Source organism: Xenopus laevis, chromosome 9_10L, assembly GCF_017654675.1.
Source record: "Xenopus laevis strain J_2021 chromosome 9_10L, Xenopus_laevis_v10.1, whole genome shotgun sequence".
NCBI classification, from domain to species: domain Eukaryota; kingdom Metazoa; phylum Chordata; class Amphibia; order Anura; family Pipidae; genus Xenopus; species Xenopus laevis.
Window position 1 is genome coordinate 1,520,066 of NC_054387.1, and position 20,850 is coordinate 1,540,915.

A 20,850-nucleotide genomic window follows, 5' to 3' on the forward strand; every position below is an offset into this window, starting at 1 on the left:
TGGGTAAAATGCTGTAAAAATAATACACCCCAAGAGAAATTCCAAAGATAGGGGAACAATTGGGCATGATATGCATAGGAACAGGATATTGTTTAGCTTGGATTTTGGGAAATATGTGGGTCTAGTCTTCGTGGGGATCCAGATGAGAGGATGCGTTAAGTTATATAGATTGTGTCTGGTAAGGATCATGGTTCTACTGGTCAGTTGATGGTTAGTTGGGTAGAAGGAGTGACAATGGCGATAAGAAAAAGACAGTAACTATAAGTGCAAAGGTTATTTTAGGGCAGAGGTCTGGCCTCGGGTGAAAGTGACTGAAAGGGGCCCTGTGGAAGAGCTGTGAATTAGATGGTAGAGAACCAGGTCTAGGGGGGACTGCAGGTACATTATCCACTCTTTCTTCCAGGTTGACAACCACTCAGAAAACCTAAGGCCTTAGGGCATTGACTGCTCTAAACACCTCCCATAAGTCTTTGCACCTTTTATTCTGCAAGTGGTTAACTCCAACCACTATGTGACAAATACTGATTTTCCGTGTTTAAACAGGTCCTAGCACACACGGTTCCGCTCACGCATAAAGATGTTCATGAATGGAAGTCATTTGTGCCAGCTTGAACAAATTAGGTGCATGGAGGGAAATGAAAGTGAACAGTCGGAGGAAACTTGTTTCACAGATCCATATTAAAATGCTTCTAGAACACAATAAAACAGATGCATGTGCTGCCTTTTTAATAGGCTGGGGGAGAAATATTTCTTTTACTCAAATACACATGTAGGTTAAGTGCAAATCTAACTTTTTTTCCCCGCATTATTCTTATACCGGCTCTGTGTCTTCCACCCAAGGCTAGCGGTGTTTGTGGTGGCTTATTATATCAATGCTGTTGTACAGTAGGGCCAATATATAAATATATATATACACACACACCGATGGTGTAATATATTGATATATATAGAAGCTAATTCCCACATTTAATCAGGTTCCCCAAACTCGCATCTCCTTCTTTGTCTCTGTTTCATATTAACAGGCACATGTATGTATTTATATAGGCACAGCACTTAACTGAGCAAATTACTGTCTCTGACAAGGGATGACTACATAACGAATGGTAAGAAATAATGTAACAGTGTCTTTATTGTTCACATTTCATTTCAAACATAGTAGATATGTACATTGAAACACTCTGACGCTACGTTGCCTTAGGCCTGTCGCAAACTCTAGACGTGTCGATGCGTCGCAGGGTCCAACTGGTTCTTGAAGGTTTAAGACTCTGCTTAGGTTTAAATGATGGAAGCATCTTGATCCACAGGAAGGGGTGCCTCTGTCCCCCTCTTTTTTTTAACTTTATTTATTGGTCCCCGGCAAATAAACTGCATACCAGTCTGTTGTTAATGGCAGCCACAGAGGAAAAGACTAGAATTCGGCAAAAATCGAAGGCCTTGGTAAAATAAACACATTTGCATAGTTTGTAGCAAAAAAAGTGACATTTTAGCTTTGTGATCCCTATGAAAGCACCCTAATAATGCTCCTTATTGCTCCCCATTATTCCTACTAGCTTACCTTATATATCTGCATACTGTTCCACACCTTATAACCTCCCCCGCCCTACAAGTAATCGAATTGTTCTAAATGCCCCCTGTATTCACTTCCCATAAATCCTCTCTCCCTCCGTTTAACACACCCCACGTGTATTCTATCATTTTAGCACCCAACACACTCACAAAAAATGATCACACTCTGGTTTCAGTCACAGGGCCAGATTCGATTCAGTGAGAAAAAGGTATCTCCTGGTTTATCACGTGAAAAGTCATGGACAAGATTCAATCCAAGGAGAAAAAAACTTTTCTCCAAATTCAGTTCCAGTTTTTTCCCATAGACTTCAATAGAGTTTTCACGTGATAAACCATGAGATAAGTTTTTCTGAATTGAATTGCATCTCAAATTGAATCTTGTTCATGACTTTTCATGTGATAAAACTTTTTCTCACTGAATTGAATCTGGCCCTTAAGCTTAATGTGCTAAGCATCAGCCACCCACTAAAGGCCAGCCCATTCTTAGATGCCTTAAAACCCAATAGCAATTAAATAAAAAACATAATATAATCCCACCCACCCCCTTAACCCTTCAAGTGGTATAATAACCCATTCACTGTCATATGGCCAGCAGCACAATGGATACAAAGCCCCATAGTACATGCAGGTCCGTATGGCAGAGATGAGGTTACATTTGTGGTGCTGGTTTTGATATGGTTGTCAAGGTTAGTTCCACAAGTCCTGTTAGAGTTGGATTCCTTTATTAGGATTCATTGAGCGGCATATAAGCTGCATGAATGACCCTTTCATTCCTTTCCCCGTTCAGATGCCAACTGACAGTCTGCATCAAGGACAGGGTCATATGGAATGTGGAGCTTCATCCCTGTTTTCCGATCCACACACCAGCACTTCCCACGCTGTCCATCGAGAGCCGGGTGACACTGTAAGGAAAATCATAAGTCATAAAGACTAACAATAATTCGTAGCTGCTGGGGTCAGTGACCCCCAACAACCAGATATCAAGTTACATTGGAAAATGGAAAGAGCAGAAAGTGAATGTGTAAAGAGGACAATTGGACTCTTTGCAACTATGATGCCCCTTCAATGTCCATGCCATGAGAGGTAAGCACCGGTGCTTGTATAGGTGAACTTCTAAATAATGCACCAAGTTCTAACAACCATCCCTCCCTTGCATATTTACCTGCTTAGGGTTAAAATTCCCATTGCGGTCACAATTTGGTATAGGAATACTCAGGAAATCCTCCTGGGTTCTGGTCTGATACGCGGAGAGTTTCTCCACAGCTCTGTGTAGATCCTTCTGGCACAAACCCTACAGAAAACCAGGTCAAGGTGAAGTGTTACATTTGCATCAAGAAGAAAAAGCCTGCAGCATCTGGCAGTTTTCAGTAGAGTTCAACAAGAACTGGAAAACTGTGGGTGGAACATCCTTGTTCCAGATAAGAAATGTGTTCTACATAGGAACACCATGACCTAATGACAAAGACATATCCTACCTGCCAAGTAATGAGAGATCAACAGTGTGCTAATCATTCATCCCTGAGAAGCACCAACAGTTCCCAGGACACTTTGCCGCTGGGCCAGTGCCTGATATGAGACTGTAGCTCTACACAGACCCAATGGAGTATATATAGGGTCGATATACTAGGGAATGTGGCTTCAGCGGTTGGGAGGTTGCAACCATAGCACTGTGTCCAGGTATAAGGTAAGATGGCATAGGTAACAGTTTATATGAGAGCTGCAACCTGAGGCTCTGACTGTTGACATGCAATTACTTGGCAGGAATGATGTGTTTTTCAATCCCACCGGACAGCAAAGTGACCTTATTAGAGCTCTATATTTAGTGCCTCCCACATATGGGCAAACATACAATAATGACTATAAAACACACAATTATTTGCTTAAACATTAGACTTTGTACGTTGTCTGGCTCAGGTGAAGAGTGGAAAAGAAAAACTTTCCCAGGCTGCCAGAAATAGCACATGTGCAATTTAATGCTTCTACAGATATGGGATCCGTTATACAGAAAGGTGAAAGCATTGATGGGCCATTAGTTCCAATTTGAGAGATTTGGACAGAGGGTCTCACCAAGTGGATTTCTGTCACGGGTGCATTGTTGGTGTTCTTGGTAAAGTGCTTTCCACTCTGCATTTGGTACCGGTTCTTGGCTTGATGTTTCTGGAGGCAAATCCTGTCCTGTGCACTGCATGGGTGGATGCTTATATTGGGGTGTTCACCACCTGTGGAACGAAAGGCAATTTATAGGTGAGTCAAAATGGTTCTACAATAGTCAGGAATGAAAGTAGCACCTATTACATAGCATGATGAAACTTGGTAGAATATGGGTAGAAGAAGCAAACTCAATGCACATATGCAAGGGGCACATGTATGGTGCAGGAGCAGAAAGTGTCACAGTCATGTCTTCTCTGTGCTGTACTGCTAATGGTTTACTTAATTCAGTCAACACTCTTCACTGGAATTCAGATGTTATACTAACCTGACTAATGTCCCAGACCAATCTGTTCTGGAAAGTCTGCTGTTGTATAACTTTCTGTACTTGGTCTCCATAGAACAAACTGTACCCAGAAGTGAGTATGCAATGTTTTATCTAAGAAATACAAAGAAAAAGCTCTTGGACTCATATTTCGCTAGGGAGGAAGAGGAAACTGCCACTTAAAATACCTCTAGGCTCCATGAAGGTAAAACAGCTGCTACTGCAACGTGCAAGGAGAAAAGACTCCACGTAAGCCCTACCAGACCTACAAGCAAGCTGTAAAGAGTGAGGATAGTCTGATGTAAAAGCTTGATCTAAAGGTGTGAATACTCAATCAGATCTATGGGGCGAGGGAGAGATTAGGACTGGAGAGTGGAGAAGTAAAGGAAATTATATCAGAAGTGGGTAGTTTAGGTTGAGGAGAAGAACTAATATTCATGAGTCAGTTAACAGAGTACTTAGATTACCTTACCCTACCTAAACAATTTTGCACAATGAAGTGAACTGGACTGTTGGATTTGTTTGAAAGGTGTAGATGGAGACCCTGCTTAAACTTGAGTTGACTGCCTTTAAGTGTTTGTGGAAGTCAAAGGATCAAGGCACCACCCCTATGTGTGATTATATCCATGCAAGACTGCCAGCACCAGTTTCATTCCAGCTGCTTCCTGGTGGGCCATTGTGTGTGCCAAGCAGAATAAACACCAGGGTGAACATGAATAAGGAAAGTCACATATTCATTATTTGCATATGAGCACCCTTTTCTATCTTACTTTTTGTTTTTCATTAGAGCGGAAGATAATTCACATGCACTCCCAGAGGAGGACTGGCAAAAACCCAAAGTTTAAAAAAGAACTAGTTGTGGTTTATGGGTGCTGAAATGCAAGTGATTTCCCGTAGCATGATTGTCCTTGTTCATGCATGCCCTGTGCCTTTTAGACTTGGCACACATATTGGTCCACCAAGAAACTGCCATGGTGTTTCCATTCTTGCATACAGTGTGGTGGCTCTTTCTTACTCTATGGTTTGTTACTGGGGCACAGTTATACAAAGCAAATAGCTTGGAGAATCTTACTTTAAATCATTGGAAAGAACAGGTCATTGTTTTAATAAAACTACAAAGCAGTCATGTTGTGCCAACATCTAGGATTATATGACTGGCTGAATACTTTACATTGCATTTTGTAGACTGCCCCAAGGTGGGCGCTGACTAAGCAATAAACTGGTGAAGAACATGTAGCAATGGAACTCATTATGTAGGCAGACACTAAGACACTGCAGGCCTCATGCAGTAATCTCAGCTCAATTTGGCACGTTCTAAAAACACTGAATGCCTACAAGAATGAGCTGTGTCTGGCAATTCCAATAGTAAGCAACCCATAAAAAATATAAGACATCTACTAGAGCCAGGGGATAGTATACTCATGGCCACAGCAAAAGACAGAGAGCATTTTATGCCAACATTTCTGTGTAATTTCTCACATAAAAAAAGAGAGAGCTTTTGAAGAAAATGAAAAGAAAGAGAATACAAACCACAAACAGCTTGTGTAAAATATTGTAGGGTGATCCACTTCCATTGTGGCCAAAACCAAAACCAAATTCTCACAAAACAAATGAATAGGAGACACAGCATGGGCGTATACTGAAAGAGGAGGGTGCTACAATGTGCTAAATGCACTCTTAGAGGGCCAAAGAAGCCTTTATAATAGCCAAAAGCACATAGCAAAGTCTACCATAGAACGATTTCCTTGGCACGGCTTTGTATCTGTAAAACAAGGCTAGGAATGTTAAGGTTCCCTTCTTTAGAGATTTAGAGGAATGCACTCTTTGTGAGGTCTTGTTACACAAAAATTAGGCAAGTTGTTTTTAATATATTGGTGATGATTTTTCTCCACCCAAAAAGACGGAATTTGTTTGGCAATCATGGCTCATTATCCCAATCCATTTTCTGATGGTGTCCAGAAGACCAAACATTATAAGGACAACTGTCCCATGCCTGAGTGAAATGTTTGGAGAGGCTTCTAACAGAAGCCTTTTCATTGGAGAAACCTTTTTGTGCATAAAGGTTCACAGAAAATAATAATGAAACCATGAAATTTCTCATTTTTTATGTTTGCTTTTGGTTACTTGGCTTGTGCAGAAGGATATGCAATTGATTCTCTGTTACTCCCTGTGCCACTCAAAATGTAGCATTTGTTATCATTTAGCCCATGAGATCTTTGTGACTGGCTGCCAGCCTGTTTGAGAACTCCATCCCATTCCCATGTGTGATCCTGTTTGCTTGGAACACTTGCATTGGAAAACCTTGTATCATGAAATATAAACAAAACCAAGTTAATCAAAAAAGCTCGTATTGTTTCCATTGCGTCTTCATTTGTGCAGTGCGCCCGAGGGTTCCAGTTTTAAGACGAATGAAGAGACTGCGCGGTGCCTTTATTGTTATTTTATCCGATTTTGTGAAAGTTGGCCACATCTGGTTAGAAGGTTTGCAGTGATTAAATCCTCTTGGCTTTTGTAGTTTAACCCTGCATTTTGAAGGGAAACTCAATAAATGGTATACAGTATATACAGTGTATATCTCAAACATACTGTGTATATTATAGAAGGCTGTGTTTGGAGCATGAAATTAAAGCTCATTGGCATGGTTATAGACTTAATTTTCAAAGGTAGAGCACACCAATGGGTCAAATTATCTCTGCTGGCATATGTTTGGCCCTGATTCCTAGAACCAGGCATGTCTGCTGTTTATAAGCCACAGGCTGCCAAGAAGAAGATCTATTTCCATCATTTAGATGTTCACCAAACATTTATAAACAGAAGAGCTGAAATGGGCTTAAATGTAATTCCTATTAATGGAACACAAGAACTATACAGTGCCTTGTATTTCCTAACTGGAACTTGCATTTTAGTGCCATGAGTATATCCATGCTTATGATAATGCCCCTTCTATATAGAAGATTTCAACCAATAAAACACTGCTATGTGATAAGAGTGCCAGCTCAGTTCATCTTTGTACCGGCTTTGTACATGTCATTTTTTAATAAGAACGACATGACAGATGTATACTAAATTTCCTTGCACTTCTCTATGACAAGTATACCATTAGATATTTTGGGAAAACAAATTCCTAGTAACATTTTTTGGATTGTTGACAACTATGCAGTGACAGAGGGGAGCTCTGGACTATGGAGTCAGTTCAATGCAGAGCAGTTGGACATATAGAAGGTAGCTAAGACATAAGATTTGCACCTCATGGGCTGGCACTGGCACCCTAGTGTTTTACCTTTAGTTCAGCTGCTACAAAACCATAAATATATGTCTACTAACCTAAAATCCTTTAATCTTGTGTTGGGGTGGGGCGGCCCCGGACTGGCAATCCATGAGTTCTGGCAAATGCAAAAGGGGCTGTTCTGAGATGCCATAGACATACACTGTGGAGAGGGCTGGTAAGGGACTGGTTGGGCCTCTGTGTACTTGAAGTGCCAGGGCCTATTATGAGGGGATGATAGGGATGGAAATGTTGGTTCCTGTCTGACTTTAAGCATAAGGGGATATGGACAGATATTATTAGTGTTACTCATGTAAAAGAGACCCAGATCCACATCCTGGACCGTTGATACAGGGAGTGCAAGGCCAAGGAAATGGGTTTAGCAATTCATTCCAGCTGATAAAAACTAGGGACCTGCCTTTATGATGTTTAGTCTACAAGGTAACACTGGAAAACCTATGGAAAACCTGCAGGACACACGGTGTGTTTCTACCCTTCCAAGGTCCTAATAAGAATATGTAAAATTTGATCCCTGTTACACAAGTTATGTGATGGCATAGTATATTGTCCCCTACAAGGTGATCCAATTGCACATGGTCTATATGTTGTATAGATATTATGCTGCTGGTTTTGGAGCTAGTGCTGGTGTTATATCCTCAAAGTTCCAAAGAAAACTCCAGCATTGGGTCTAAGGTGTTAACAAGGTCACCTCTGGCTCCTATTTCTTCCTTCAGCTGCGCTGTCTCCAAACAATTCTACTTTCTGTTGTTCCTCATCTCCAGCTTCCTCATGACCTTATGGAAAGTCTGACGGGTTCTCCAGAAGGTGATGTCTGGTCCAAGAATTTCTTGAGCTGAACAGAACTGGCGTGACTTTCATGCAAGATGGTAATCTCTGAGAGCGAGGTTGGAGCTCAGCCAGGTTGACAAGTGATGCCCATCCTTAAAGGGCAACAACAGAAGATGTACACATTTTTAACCTGTTGGGGGCTGGAGGTCTGTGGATACAATCAAGCCAGGAAGGGCTCCTAGTGCTGCCATCCATTGGATAACTAAGGCAGCAATGAAATCTTTGTGTCTTTGTCATCAGACAATGAAATTCAATGAGACGCAGATCTGCTATTTTTTCAGTCTGAGTGACCCCATTGTTCTTTGCCTTTTATTGCTAATATGTCTGTAACAAAGTGACTTTTGGACTTGGAATTTGGACTTAAATAGACTTAACTCCTTTTATGCCAACATGCACTGCAAAACAGTACAGCATTCTTGCATATTTTTGGCAAGATCTTTATCCCACAGCTTACGTCTTCGAATCGCCTCTCTCTCCGACCTCCCCCCCCTGTCGGTCTCTCTTCTTTCAGGCTCCCAGTTTCTATGAAAATATCTCCCCCTATTAATTCTTCAGCCTTATATTACCAATCCCTGGCCTTCTCACTTTCTACTCTAATTGCAGCTTTTCTCTGGCCTTCTCGAGTTCTTTGTTTCTCCAGCTTTCTTATCCTTTGCATACATCTCCAGTGGTATAACTAGCAGTAACAAGGGACCAGAACACTAACATTCCCAATGATCTGATCTTTTTCTACATCATCTTCCCCTTTCTCTTGTCGCCCCCGCCCTTTATTTCCAGTCATATTTAGTCAATACATGGTCTTGTGCTAAACGTTTTTCTATAGTGCCTTCAAAATCTATTTCTTCTCATATTTTATCCCTTCTATTCCATCTCATATAGACCTTTTCTTCCCCCACCTCCCCTACTTTTTAATAAAGTTTTCTGACCACACTTTCTGCTCTCCCCACTCTCCTTTACCTTTCCGTCCCCACTCTTCCTTCCCATTCGACCCCCTCTCCTTCTTTGCAAGGTGATGTATGCCGGGCCTTAAGCGTTTCCTTCTGATATCCAGGAAATCCTTGCATATTACTCCCTGCTGAAGCTTTATTGCTTTAAACTCGAGGAATGTGTGGACCGGCTCCAACTCTCACTGCTCCTCGATCTCCAGCTGCCGAGTGAGCCAAAGACCATATCCTTCCTCCTCCTCCTCCTCCTCTCTCATGTAGCTAACCATGTCTGCTTTTATAGAACTGTTATAGGGTGTCAGGGAGATTTATACAGAATTTCTTCTCATCAGCAATTTACCAGATGGAATTGAATTTGACAAATCAGTAATGCTTCCTATTTCTGCATATTGGATCCTTTCTTTCTGCATCATTTAATTTCTTATTGGTCCTCTCCCTCCCTATTATGCATTTTACTGTTCCTTATGCTTATTATAACCTCACCCTGTACCGTTTCATATTACTGCATATAACCCACAACCTGTAATGTCTACCATGCCATTCAATTTCCTTCAATTTTCTCCTGCTGTTATGTCATTCAGACTATTTCTTGGTAAAAATCCTTTAATTCCATGAAACACCCATTATAACTCATTTTATCCTTCCTAAATCTAAATAACTCTTCAAATAGTCATACTTTTTTGTTCCCTCTAATTCTTCCTATTACTTACCCACCCCTGCTACTCCCCTTTTGCTCTATATATCCATCACAACTATTGCACAAACTATCCTACTTCTCTAACATATGTAGACTTCCTATAGCTCCATTACAAGTCACTGTCCCATAAAAGCTCTGTAAAACACTGAGATGTGCCCTGCAATTGCCTATCATAACATTCCCTTACCCTCTCTGGGATGCAGAGCTGGAGGAATAGACTTTCTGAGTCCCACGAGCAGATGACCAAGCCTTTACAGTTTTTAAAACAGGAAGGAAAACTAATATTCTATAATATTTATAGGAAAGGGGTGGTGTTCTGGAGGGCTCTGCAGAGATATATCCAAGCTCATTAAAGATCAAGGCCAGGAGAAAAAGCCAAAATAGACCTTTATTACACTAATACTAGCAATGATTTCAAGTTAAGTCAATAAATAGTTATTGTTCTCTATTCTTTACATGCAAGTGAAGGACCCTTGCTCTATAGAGTGCCAGGTTATATAGATTCTACATTTCCAAGGGTATCATTTGGGATTATGGAAATCTCACACCTGTGCACTGCTGCCAGATGAAAGCAGTATTACAGTTACCATCAGTTATATAAAATCTGCATATGAAAAACTACAAGAATAGGTTTTTACCTTGCACCAGGGGAATGTGTAGGCTATATGCAAATAGCCCCCTATGCTTTGGTCCTGATATCATAAAACCAGCTTAAGTACAAATCAAGGAATGTATCTTCAAAAACAACAGGAAAAATTCTCCAGTGATGATGTCTCTTTAATTAGATATAGATGTGGCTTTTCTACACTGAAACAAAGTCTAGCCATTCTAATTCTTTACATGTTGATGAGTTTGGATTTCCTCTTTGCCTCCAGTTCCCACAAACTAATTTCCAATCTCCCACCTTCACTGTATAATTATTGTCTAGTTCCAGCAGATCACCCACCGTGATCCCTCCACCTTCTCCTACGTGCTCTCAATAAAACTAAACCTACATAATACCACTTGTCATCTCCTAGAATATATCTCTCCCGCAGCACTGCTCCCAGACATACTTTACTCTGGCTCCCTCTGTCATGGGATAAAATAATATCTGGAAACCATAAAAATATAAAGCTTTCCCGCCCAGTCATTTAAATTGTACAGACGGAAATAAAAATGGGGAAATCTGCAGAGTCTGTAATACAGCTAATCATAAGCAAAAGCCATGAGTAAGGAAATTATTCCCATGTGGTTTATCTATTCCGATTGTCTGCTGTCCCCACAGAGGCCTGATTTTTGCTCCCTGGCACAAACAATACAGAGTCGTGTCCTATCTGGAGAGTCAACAAAACAAGGTCAGATGAACCTCTTTGCTTAAGTGTATGTTAAACACTCTGAGCTATAATATTAGTTGTCTGTGTAGGTTGCACTGCATTCTTCTTCTCAGTATTCAATATTTATAGGCAATGGATGAGTAGCTTTGATTCTCTTTGCTTTAGGTGCTTCCTCTCTATTGGTATCCATCATCATCAATATCTAGTAGTAGTAATGTTATATTCATTGTCACATGATGGGTTGTTAATGTTTTGATTGTGCTTCTCGTGGGTTATTAACTCATGGTTTAATGGCTCAACCAGAAATGTCTTGTTTACATAAAGCTCTTTGTTTGGCAGTATCAGTATCCAACACATTCACTTTAACTCAAGAGTCCCCAACCTTTTTTACACGTGAGCCACATTCAAATGTAAAAAGAGTTGAGGAGAAACAGAAGCATCAAAAAGTTCCTGAGGGGGGTTCTAAATAAGGGTTATAATTGCTATCTGGTAGCCCCATGTGTACTGGCAGCCCAAAGGAGACTATTTTTGGCAGTAAACCTTGTTTTTTATGCAACTTGCCTCCAAGCCAGGAATTCAAAAATAAGTACCTGCTTTGAGGCCACTGAGAACAACAGCCAGGGGGCTTGATGAGCAACATGTTACTTGTGAGCCAATGGTTGGGGGATCACTGTTCTAACCTTTAAATGTTCTTTTAGGAACTGCCTTTCTTTTTTGCAAGATGTTTCTCTTGCTGAATCTCAAGTGCAACCAACTCAGAAGCAATACTCCAAACTTTAGGCCAAACTCCTATTGGCTCAGCCTTCTTTTTTTGCTAGGTCAATAACTCTCAACCAATAAGCATCATAGCTTAGCAGAGGATACTGAAGCATCTGGTACACAGCACCTGACCTGTCCATTCATTGGCATGACACTTACATAGTAGCTAAGGTTAAAAAATATCTACACTCCATAGTGTTTAACCTTTTTGCTCTAATTAATCCTTCCTAATATCCATTTGTTCTAGTTGTAAGTGCAAAATTGTAGCTGCCTCCAATTGGCCTCACAATCTAAAAAACCTTCTGGACTCCATTATGGCCAATAACAGACTACTTCTTGGATTAACATTGTAGAATTGTCTCTTTTCTCACTTCCTGAAACAGCACCCAACCCTTTCATAAAACAAATTTGTTTCCAGTAGAATCACTTTAGGGAGAGGAATCCACAAAAGTGTTTAACCAGATGCTTAATGTAGCCTGTTTGGTCCATTCAAGATTATTGAAGGACATGCAGAAGAAAAGGAAATAGCAGACACAAATAAAGGACAAATAAGGAAGGGATAAGAGGAGAAGTGATCTTCTGCCTTTTTGTATTGATGAAGGTGAGACAAAGAGTGAGTGGGAAGAATGATATACTCAGAAAGAAATAAACTAATAACAAGGGAGACGCCTAAATATCCGTTGGGCATTTGGCCTAAAATTGCAACTAGGGGAGTGGCTGAAGATGGGGGGACGTGGATGGCCGCAAGATTACAGCTAAAGTTCTCAGTATTGCTGGGCATTGACACTGTCACTGTTTGTGCGTCTGGTTAAAGTTTAATTTAAAGCTGAGCGCGGGGTTACAGGCAGGTCTCACAAAAAGAAATGTCCCAATGACACCCAAGTCCAGGATACATTTTATTTGGGTGAATGTATCTCTCCTAACGTATATATTTTATTTGTCCATATATATATAATCATCCATAAGGGCATATGGCATTCAATAATATCACACAATGAAACTAATTGCTCTTCAGCACTGGACAAAAGTATATCCTCGCCCCTCTTATTTTTCATACAAATATTCAGTCCTTTAAATAATGGAATAGATATTTTGCAGTTTATCTTGCACATTCTCCACTTTAAGGAAGAATAAATGAGACAACACAGCTGATAAAGAATCTAATCTCACCCGCACCATCTCGATGCTTCCTCCTGTCACTCTCAGCCCTTTCTGTGCAATTATGCACTTGACAGTTTTACACATTCTCACATGTGCCTTTTCTATCGCTTCCTTCCTGCTGTGGTGTGAGCAAGGCACAGGCTTTATAGCACATTCATCTCATTACAGTATGTCCTGTCTTGGAACAAAATCCAACAGCACATTGTTCATGTAGTCCGCAAAATAATTATCTTTATTTGTTCCCTTTCTTCTGGAACCATAGGCCACCCTGCATTAGTCAGGGACCTCCATTAATGCCATTTCAAACCCTTCTTACAGTATGTGGGGTCACATTCATGGATGACACCAATTTGTTTTTTAAACTTGGAAATGTGTTGCCCAAAATCTGCCCCTCTTTCTTCCTATTATGCTTAATGGCAGTGAAGTTATCCCTGAAAGACTCTAGCTGCCTCGTTCAAAAAAATCCTATTAAATACAAAAAAAGTCATAAGCAATTACAAGTATTTTGACATTACCAGTATTCACATTCTAAAAGAAAGTGTCAGTAATATCCCTTGGGTGCAATACACATACAACCTATCGCCTTGAACTTATCTCTTCTGTTGCCATATTTCTCTCTTTCGGGACAGGAGACTGAATCCAACTTTGACATTCATGTATTTGATTTTATCAGATCATGTTCATTGTTGAACCCCTATGTATGCAAAGGTGATGCTCACCTGTGTGGTACATGTATGGGACCTGTTATCAAAAATGCTCGGGACCTGGGGTTTTCTGGATAACTGACCTTTCCATAATGTGGCTCTTCATACCTTAAGTCTACTAGAAAATCATGGAAACATTAAAGGGATACTATTTTTTTCAAAATGAATCAGTTAATAGTGCTGCTCCAGCAGAATTCTGCACTAAAATCCATTTCTCAAGAGAGCAAACAGATTTTTTTTATATTATCTGACATGGGACTAGACATATTGTCAATTTCCCAAGTCATGTTACTTGTGCTCTGATAAACTTCAGTCACTCTTTACTGCTGTACTGCAAGTTGGACTGATATCACCCCCCTCCCTTTTCCCCCCCAGCAGCCAAACAACAGAACAATGGGAAGGTAACCAGATAGCAGCTCCCTAACACAAGATAACAGCTGCCTGGTAGATCTAAGAACAACACTCAATAGTAAAAACCCATGTCCCACTGAGACACATTCAGTTACATTGAGAAGGAAAAACAGCAGCCTGCCAGAAAGCATTTCTCTCCTAAAGTGCAGACACAAGTCACATGACCAGGGGCAGCTGGGAAATTGACAAAATGTCTAGCCCCATGTCAGATTTCAAAATTAAATATAAAAAAATCAGTTTGCTCTTTTGAGAAATGGATTTCAGCGCAGAATTCTGCTGGAACAACGCTATTAACTGATTCATTTTGAAAAAAATGTTTTTTTCACATGACAGTATCCCTTTAAATAAACCCAATAGGCTGGTTTTGCCTCCAATAAGAATTAATTCTATCTCAGTTGGGATTAAGTACAAAGTACTGTTTTATTATAACAGATAAAAAGGAAATAATATTTAATAATTAATGGAGTCTATGGGAGACAGCCTTCCTGGAGCTCTCTGGATAACGAGTTTCCAGATAATGGATCCCATAACTGTACAAGTAATATATAAATAACAGCAGTAGAGCTCAGAAGTTTGTGCCAGAGCAGGAAATATCCAGAGCAACTCTCACACGGTGGGGCCACATCAGCTTGGAATTGCTTTTCTTGAACCCCTCTGCATTTAAATCCACTGCTAAGGCTGTGGCAATAAAATCCACAAACTTCCGTGTTGATTTTAAAGGGCTCTAAAGGTTAAGGGAGACAGTGTCTATTCTCTAGTGAACATTTCACAGCACCTCTTGTTTCCATTCCCTGAATGTCAGAGCCTTTTATCTCGTCACAGAAATAAAGCCAATGAGTTCTCTATAAACATTCCACTCCTCGTATTAAATGAACATGGAAAAGGCAAATGTGTCCTTTACAATTCCAAGTTCTTCAAAAAGAATGTTTTCCCTTTGGCCATGAAATATATAAAATGGCTAACATTTTCTTGCACGAGGAGGCTCCCGGCACGCTATGCATCTGTAGCATATAAGTAATACATAACATAGGTAAGGTAAATGCAGTTTTGCATGGTTTTGCAGAACTCGGAGCTGGTTTTAATGCTGCTGTTGGACCTCAACCCACCTCTTCCCTACAGTCTGTGCATGAACTAATTGTGATTGCACCTATACCCCTCAGGTCCACCCCAGAATTTAGTCATCTGGTTGGCTGGGGGGACTTTATTTAAGCAATTTCTTCCATATAGGCCAACCCAATGAAGCCCATCCCTCAGGTACCTATATAATAAGAATGGCCCTGATTTTATCCCCAGGGTCAGATGCCTTGGGTTGGACAACTTTCTTTAAGAGAAAATTGATAAAATGCCACCAAAAAAAAAAACAGCCTACTGCTGGATAAAAAAGTAGCATTATCATAATCACCATTTATTTATTTTGCACCAGCAAGTTAAACCATTAATTGACTGTATAGTTTGAATATCTGGCTCTGGGAATGACTTGCTCATCAGATGTCAGTATCACTTTACGTCCCTTGGATTACCAAGAAGACTGACACAATTATATAGAAAAAGAAGTGGAAGTGAAGTTTCCAGAAATAGAGAGGGATAATGGCTGTAGAGTGATGTCTAGCACGCTGGGGGAAGGTATTTTGCTGGCGCTTCTCCTTTCCTGCTAGGGTAAATAGATCCCACCGTGTGCTGATGTCTTTCAGCAGGCTGGAGGAAACTGTTGTCCTGGCACACGCCACTTCTTGCTAGAGTTACACACACAACAATATCTATTTATAAAAGATGCGGTGGATTAAATCGGGTGCAAAGTCATTGCTCATTACATGTAAAAGAAACCATTTCCCAGGATAGACATTTTAGGAACCGGGAGCAATGACTTGGCACCATAGTTATGCCATCTCCCCAATCAGCACCAGTCTCCTAATTACTGTTCAGGCTGGATCTGTAAGGGACAGATATTTAGGCTAATGTTGCTCACAGAGTAAAGGTTAATCATATAAATACAAATAGTTTTAGCAGCAGACAGCTCATCTGCCAAACAGGAAGGGAAGAGAACGACCTTAAATTCCTTCCCTGGGAACAATGCTTTCCAATAACCAAGTGCAATGGGCAGCTATTCACGTGTACAGGTTAAAAAGACGAAGGGGAAATATTTGGGCACATGTATCCTTACTTTGTATATATAGATTTGAGAGCCTGCAGAATCATGGTGGCTCCTGTGTGATACTCATTAAAATGATACGCCATTAAAAAAGAATTTATTAGCCATTCCTTCTATGCCCCTGTCTGCTTCTCTCTCCAGCCTGCGTTTTAATTCTCCCTGTCTGTCATTCTGTCTAGTGTTTCTTCCACCTTCCTCCAACTGTCTGACTGCTCTCACCCCAGCAGAAAAGTAATCTTATTGTGCACTTGTCATCCCTTGGCAGGAAGGTTATACAAGGTCCCCAAATGAGTGAATTTTTGAATAATGTCTTAATGAATTTTTTGCTCCAGAGTCAACAATGAGATTCCCATACAGAGTGGCGCAATAGCATTTCCCAACCTTCCTGATCAATATGTGCCTGATATCCAGATATCAGATGGAATCACTGCTGTTCAGGTTTAAACCAACTCCACCTGGAGTCACTGGAGAGTTAGAAGACATGTCACATCACAAAAACATTTACAAATAGTTACCCCTTAAAGTAAAATTTCCCCCATAAATTATCTAGCTGAAATGGGCTGACTGTTGGCCACATCTTGACACTTTTAGGCAGGCAGACCACACGAAAGGAGATCGGACTTTGATCCCACCCATTAGGTAGACACATGGCTCTTATAATAAAACACTTGGCCATAAAATTTGACATTTTCCATTGAGCATTTTCACACGGAATCAGATACTGTACAAGAGCATGTAATGCATTTGTCTCACCCAGATGGGATTTTTCTCCAGACCTTTCAAGCCTGTTTGGTTTTTTTAGCTCTGCAAGTGGATTGGTCAATAAATGTTTTACTGTCATTGTAAAGCTGCCTTTGAATCAGAAAAGATAGCATGCACGTCTCATTTTTATTGGCCAAAGTCAGGTTGCAGTGTTGGGGTTCTTTAATGGATCCTAGCCATGGCATTATCTGCAAGGGCTTTGTCTATTCTCTATGATCCCCTCCAGACAGTGTCATAACTAGAAATTATTGGGCCCCACCGCAAATTATTCTTTGGGCTCCCAATATGTTTAGAGGTTGACCTGTTTTGCCAATATTTATTGAAATTGTATATTAATGAAGGCCTCATGGGACCCCTATAGCTCCTGGGCCCCTTCCACTGTAGTAACGTCCCTGCCTCCAGATGTGTTCAAGTGGTGAGAGATAAGAACATTTTATCTGATACACCTTCTGATAAACCCAGTTCTTTCCCAGTCTTTGGAAGGTAAGTTGCTATATCCACCTTGCAGGCTCTAGACCAGCAAGGCAATGATGTCCTATGATTGGCTACAGCACAGCAGCCCACAGAAATCCCTTAATGTTGCCCCTTGGCAAACCACTCATTATTTTCCCCTACAGTAGAGGCCCCCAACCTTTTTCACCCATGAGCCACATTCAAATGTAAATAGAGTTTACAAGCATGAAACATGTTCCTAGAGGGTACCAAAGAGGGCTGTGATTGGCCATTTGGTAGCCCCTATGTAGATTGTCAACCACTTTGAGGCTCTGTTTGACAGTACAACTGGTTTTTATGCAACCAAAACTTGCCTCCAAGCCTGGAATTCAAAAATAAGCACCTGCTTTGAAGCTACTGGGAGCAACATTCGAAGGGTTTGTAGGCAACATGTTGCTCCTGAGCCACTGGCTGGGGATCACTGCTCTACAGGATTGCAGAAATGACCATTAGCCAAGCACTACCTATTAGTAAGTGGATAGAGCCCAAGCCAAGCCAATTGTGTATGGTTGAAATCAGCCAAACAATCCGACCAGTTCTGTTCATGTATGCTCAGCATTACCCCATGCACAACTGGGTGTCATATGAAGTATAGGTTTCCTCAAGGGCTATCTCAGCAACCAATCTTCAGCCAAAGGAGGCCCAGCTCAACATGTCCATCTAATAGAAAGAGGGTAGCTCAGCTGGGCCTGGCCTACTTAAGCTGTTGAGATGTTCCTCATCATTGTATCTATTGAGAAGCATATGGTTGCCTCCAGCAGACCTGCTAGACATGGAGGCTCACAGACTTCCAGCTTTGGGAACTCCGTGTAACCTCGGACATCTGTTTCAACTTGACATCTTAAATAGAAATTAGTAAAATCATTTGGCAAGATTTTTTAAAAATGACCAAATGTTGCCTTTTTTGTGTGCCTGGTGATTGTTTATTGGCCCCAGGTTCCGATCAGGGCCCAGCACCAGACATGACATAGCACTTCCAGTCCACAAACAATTTTTTTTTTTTTTTTGCCAAACGAAACAACTGTTTCAGAACCAAGAACAGGAGGCTCATTGTTGTGCTTCTCTGATGGGGTAAAAGGCAGAACTTTTAGTTCCAAAAACAATCATTTGGGCAAAGCTACAGTTTCAAAGGCATGAGTATCGCACTAAAACATTTACATTTAATAGACTACTGATAGAATGGATTGTCACACAAACATCAGCAGGGTGGGCTACTGATGTCCATGGCACGTGGGTGAGAGTTCTGAATACAGTCACCCCATAACATCGTCCTATGTACAGAGTCACCTCTCCCCTTATACATTCCAATTCTCTACAAACCACTGCATGAGACTGATTGCATGGAGAAAGGCAAAGGCTTCATTTAAATTGCAAACCCAGTCGTAATTATGTGTTAATTAAAAAAGTCCCATTCAGTGGGGGATGTAGGTGATTAAAATGACATATTGTGTAGACATTTCCTGTTGATGAAATGCTTGCAGTAAAAGGAAAAATATACCCTATTTATACACAGGGTCTACCTTGCATTGAACATCAATAAACTACACAGCATATTCCCTTAGAGGAAAATTAAAGTAAACTTAAAGGTTCCAGCTAACTGTAGGCACAAAATATTCTTTCTTTGGTGTATTCTTTATAATAGCACCCCTAGTAGCATATAAATACATTTTGCTAAATTCCTTGGTTCAGACAAGCAATATGGCAGCTTCCCATGGTTGGTATAGAACTGACTATACATTAAACTATTTAATTAGTTTTAATACAGACAAAAGTATGTTACAAAGGATTAAGTATAGTAGGCCAGTGTTTAAAGGATATTTTTAAGGATTAACCCTGTCTCATACTAACACCACGCTGTAATTCTGCAACGATTCTTACAGACAGACACACGTGATACAGTGAAACAAGAGAGAGGTAACGGACAGAGATATATAACAGAAATACACTACAAATACAATACGAATAATGATGGGAGCAGTGTAATTGAATATTTTAGGGGTAACCAGTTAGAGTTGTATGTATCTTGTTAATACCTGGTGTCGGAAAACTTTCCAGGATGGAATCAATCTCCCCAATCTCAGTGCAGAGACCCTGCCCGTGCATGAGGGTGTGCAGTGGCTTTTCGCTCCCCCTGGGGGGGTAACAGCGGAGTCCAGAGCCACAGCGGGCAGAGTACACCCCACAGGGAGCTCCTTTTGAGAGAGCACAGGTAGCACAGCACCCACAACCTGGCTCTTTCACCAGTTCTTGGCACCCAACAGGGTCCGAGCAGCGGATGAGCTTTTCTTGAGAGCAGGGGGGGCACTGGATGGCAGCATCTTCTGCTATGCCAAAGGTTGCCAAGGCAAGTAACAGAAGGGCAGGGTGGCAATATCCAGACATGATGTTTAGGTGACTTGCTGGGCTGGAGATGAATGAGTGGGTGCAGAGTCTGCAGGTTTATAGGCAACGTTAAAACCCAATGACACACTCAAGGCTCAATGTACCAGTGTTGGCTTTGCTGCTCTCCATAGCAAGAACCAGGGGGACTGAGGATTTACTGCGCTGGGCTGAAAGATGTGGACTTTATACAGGAGCTAAGCCACTCCTATCTCTAGTCCCACTGCCAGCAGAATAGACGAGTGGGGGGGAGAGGGGAAAAAGCAGGGGAAAGAGACAGAGGAGCACGGTTGGGAGAAAGAAATGAAAAAGAGATGGAGAAACAGAAAGATGTTATATATACAAGTCCCACTCATTTAGGAAGGACAATGAACTGATGAGAGGAGAAGAAACTTTTCAGCCGGTGTCACCATCTAATAAAACTCCAAAGGGGAAATTAGGAGGAACATTCACCAATGTAATTGGCCACTTCGTTCAAGTGCCGAGAAGGTGTCTGTGGGCTCTTCAGCCGACATCTGAGAAGCGGTGGGAAGGGAAAGCCGGGACTATCCCTCATGGTCTGGACTTTTATTTAAAGGGGATCTTCATCAACAAGTGACATCTAAAAAAAAAAACTTTATTTTTGAAGCGTAGATTTAATATTAACATGATGTTTTAAAGGATCAACCTATTTCGCAGTGTTAGAATAGAAGTAAATACACGAAACATACAGATTATTTTCATATACAATCGGTAAAGAGGACCCTGCTCTTTGGAACTTACAGGTTTAAGGTGGCCATAGACGCACCGATAATATTGTATGAAATACATTTTCTTTTTACGATATTCAGTGAGTGTATGGTGGGAGACAAACTGATCGATATTGGATATCAATACTGGGCGCCTTTGAAGACACGTGAACTTCGCCCATTGTTAGTGCTTAA

At 40.9% G+C, this 20,850-nt stretch overlaps 1 protein-coding gene across 1 annotated transcript; it reads right to left on the bottom strand.

Annotated features, from left to right (window-relative positions):
* Positions 1-1,104: 1,104 nt before the first annotated feature.
* igfbp4.L (insulin like growth factor binding protein 4 L homeolog) lies at positions 1,105-20,101 on the bottom strand. Its single transcript, XM_018234699.2, has 4 exons — positions 19,582-20,101; positions 3,634-3,785; positions 2,729-2,857; positions 1,105-2,468 (listed from the first exon to the last, which is right to left on the bottom strand). Exons 1-4 carry the CDS (start codon positions 19,928-19,930, stop codon positions 2,334-2,336), a joined length of 765 nt encoding a protein of 254 aa, XP_018090188.1. The 5' UTR covers positions 19,931-20,101; the 3' UTR covers positions 1,105-2,333.
* Between the last annotated feature and the right edge of the window lie 749 nt (positions 20,102-20,850).

Coding starts and splice junctions, on each gene's coding strand:
- igfbp4.L (XM_018234699.2), bottom strand. CDS start 19,930: ATGTCTGGATATTGCCACCCTGCCCTTCTGTTACTTGCCTTGGCAACC. Junction 2,858..3,633: donor CCGTGACAGAAATCCACTTG/GTGAGACCCTCT, acceptor GGTTTTCTGTAG/GGTTTGTGCCAGAAGGATCT. Junction 2,469..2,728: donor GGAATTTTAACCCTAAGCAG/GTAAATATGCAA, acceptor TTTTCCTTACAG/TGTCACCCGGCTCTCGATGG.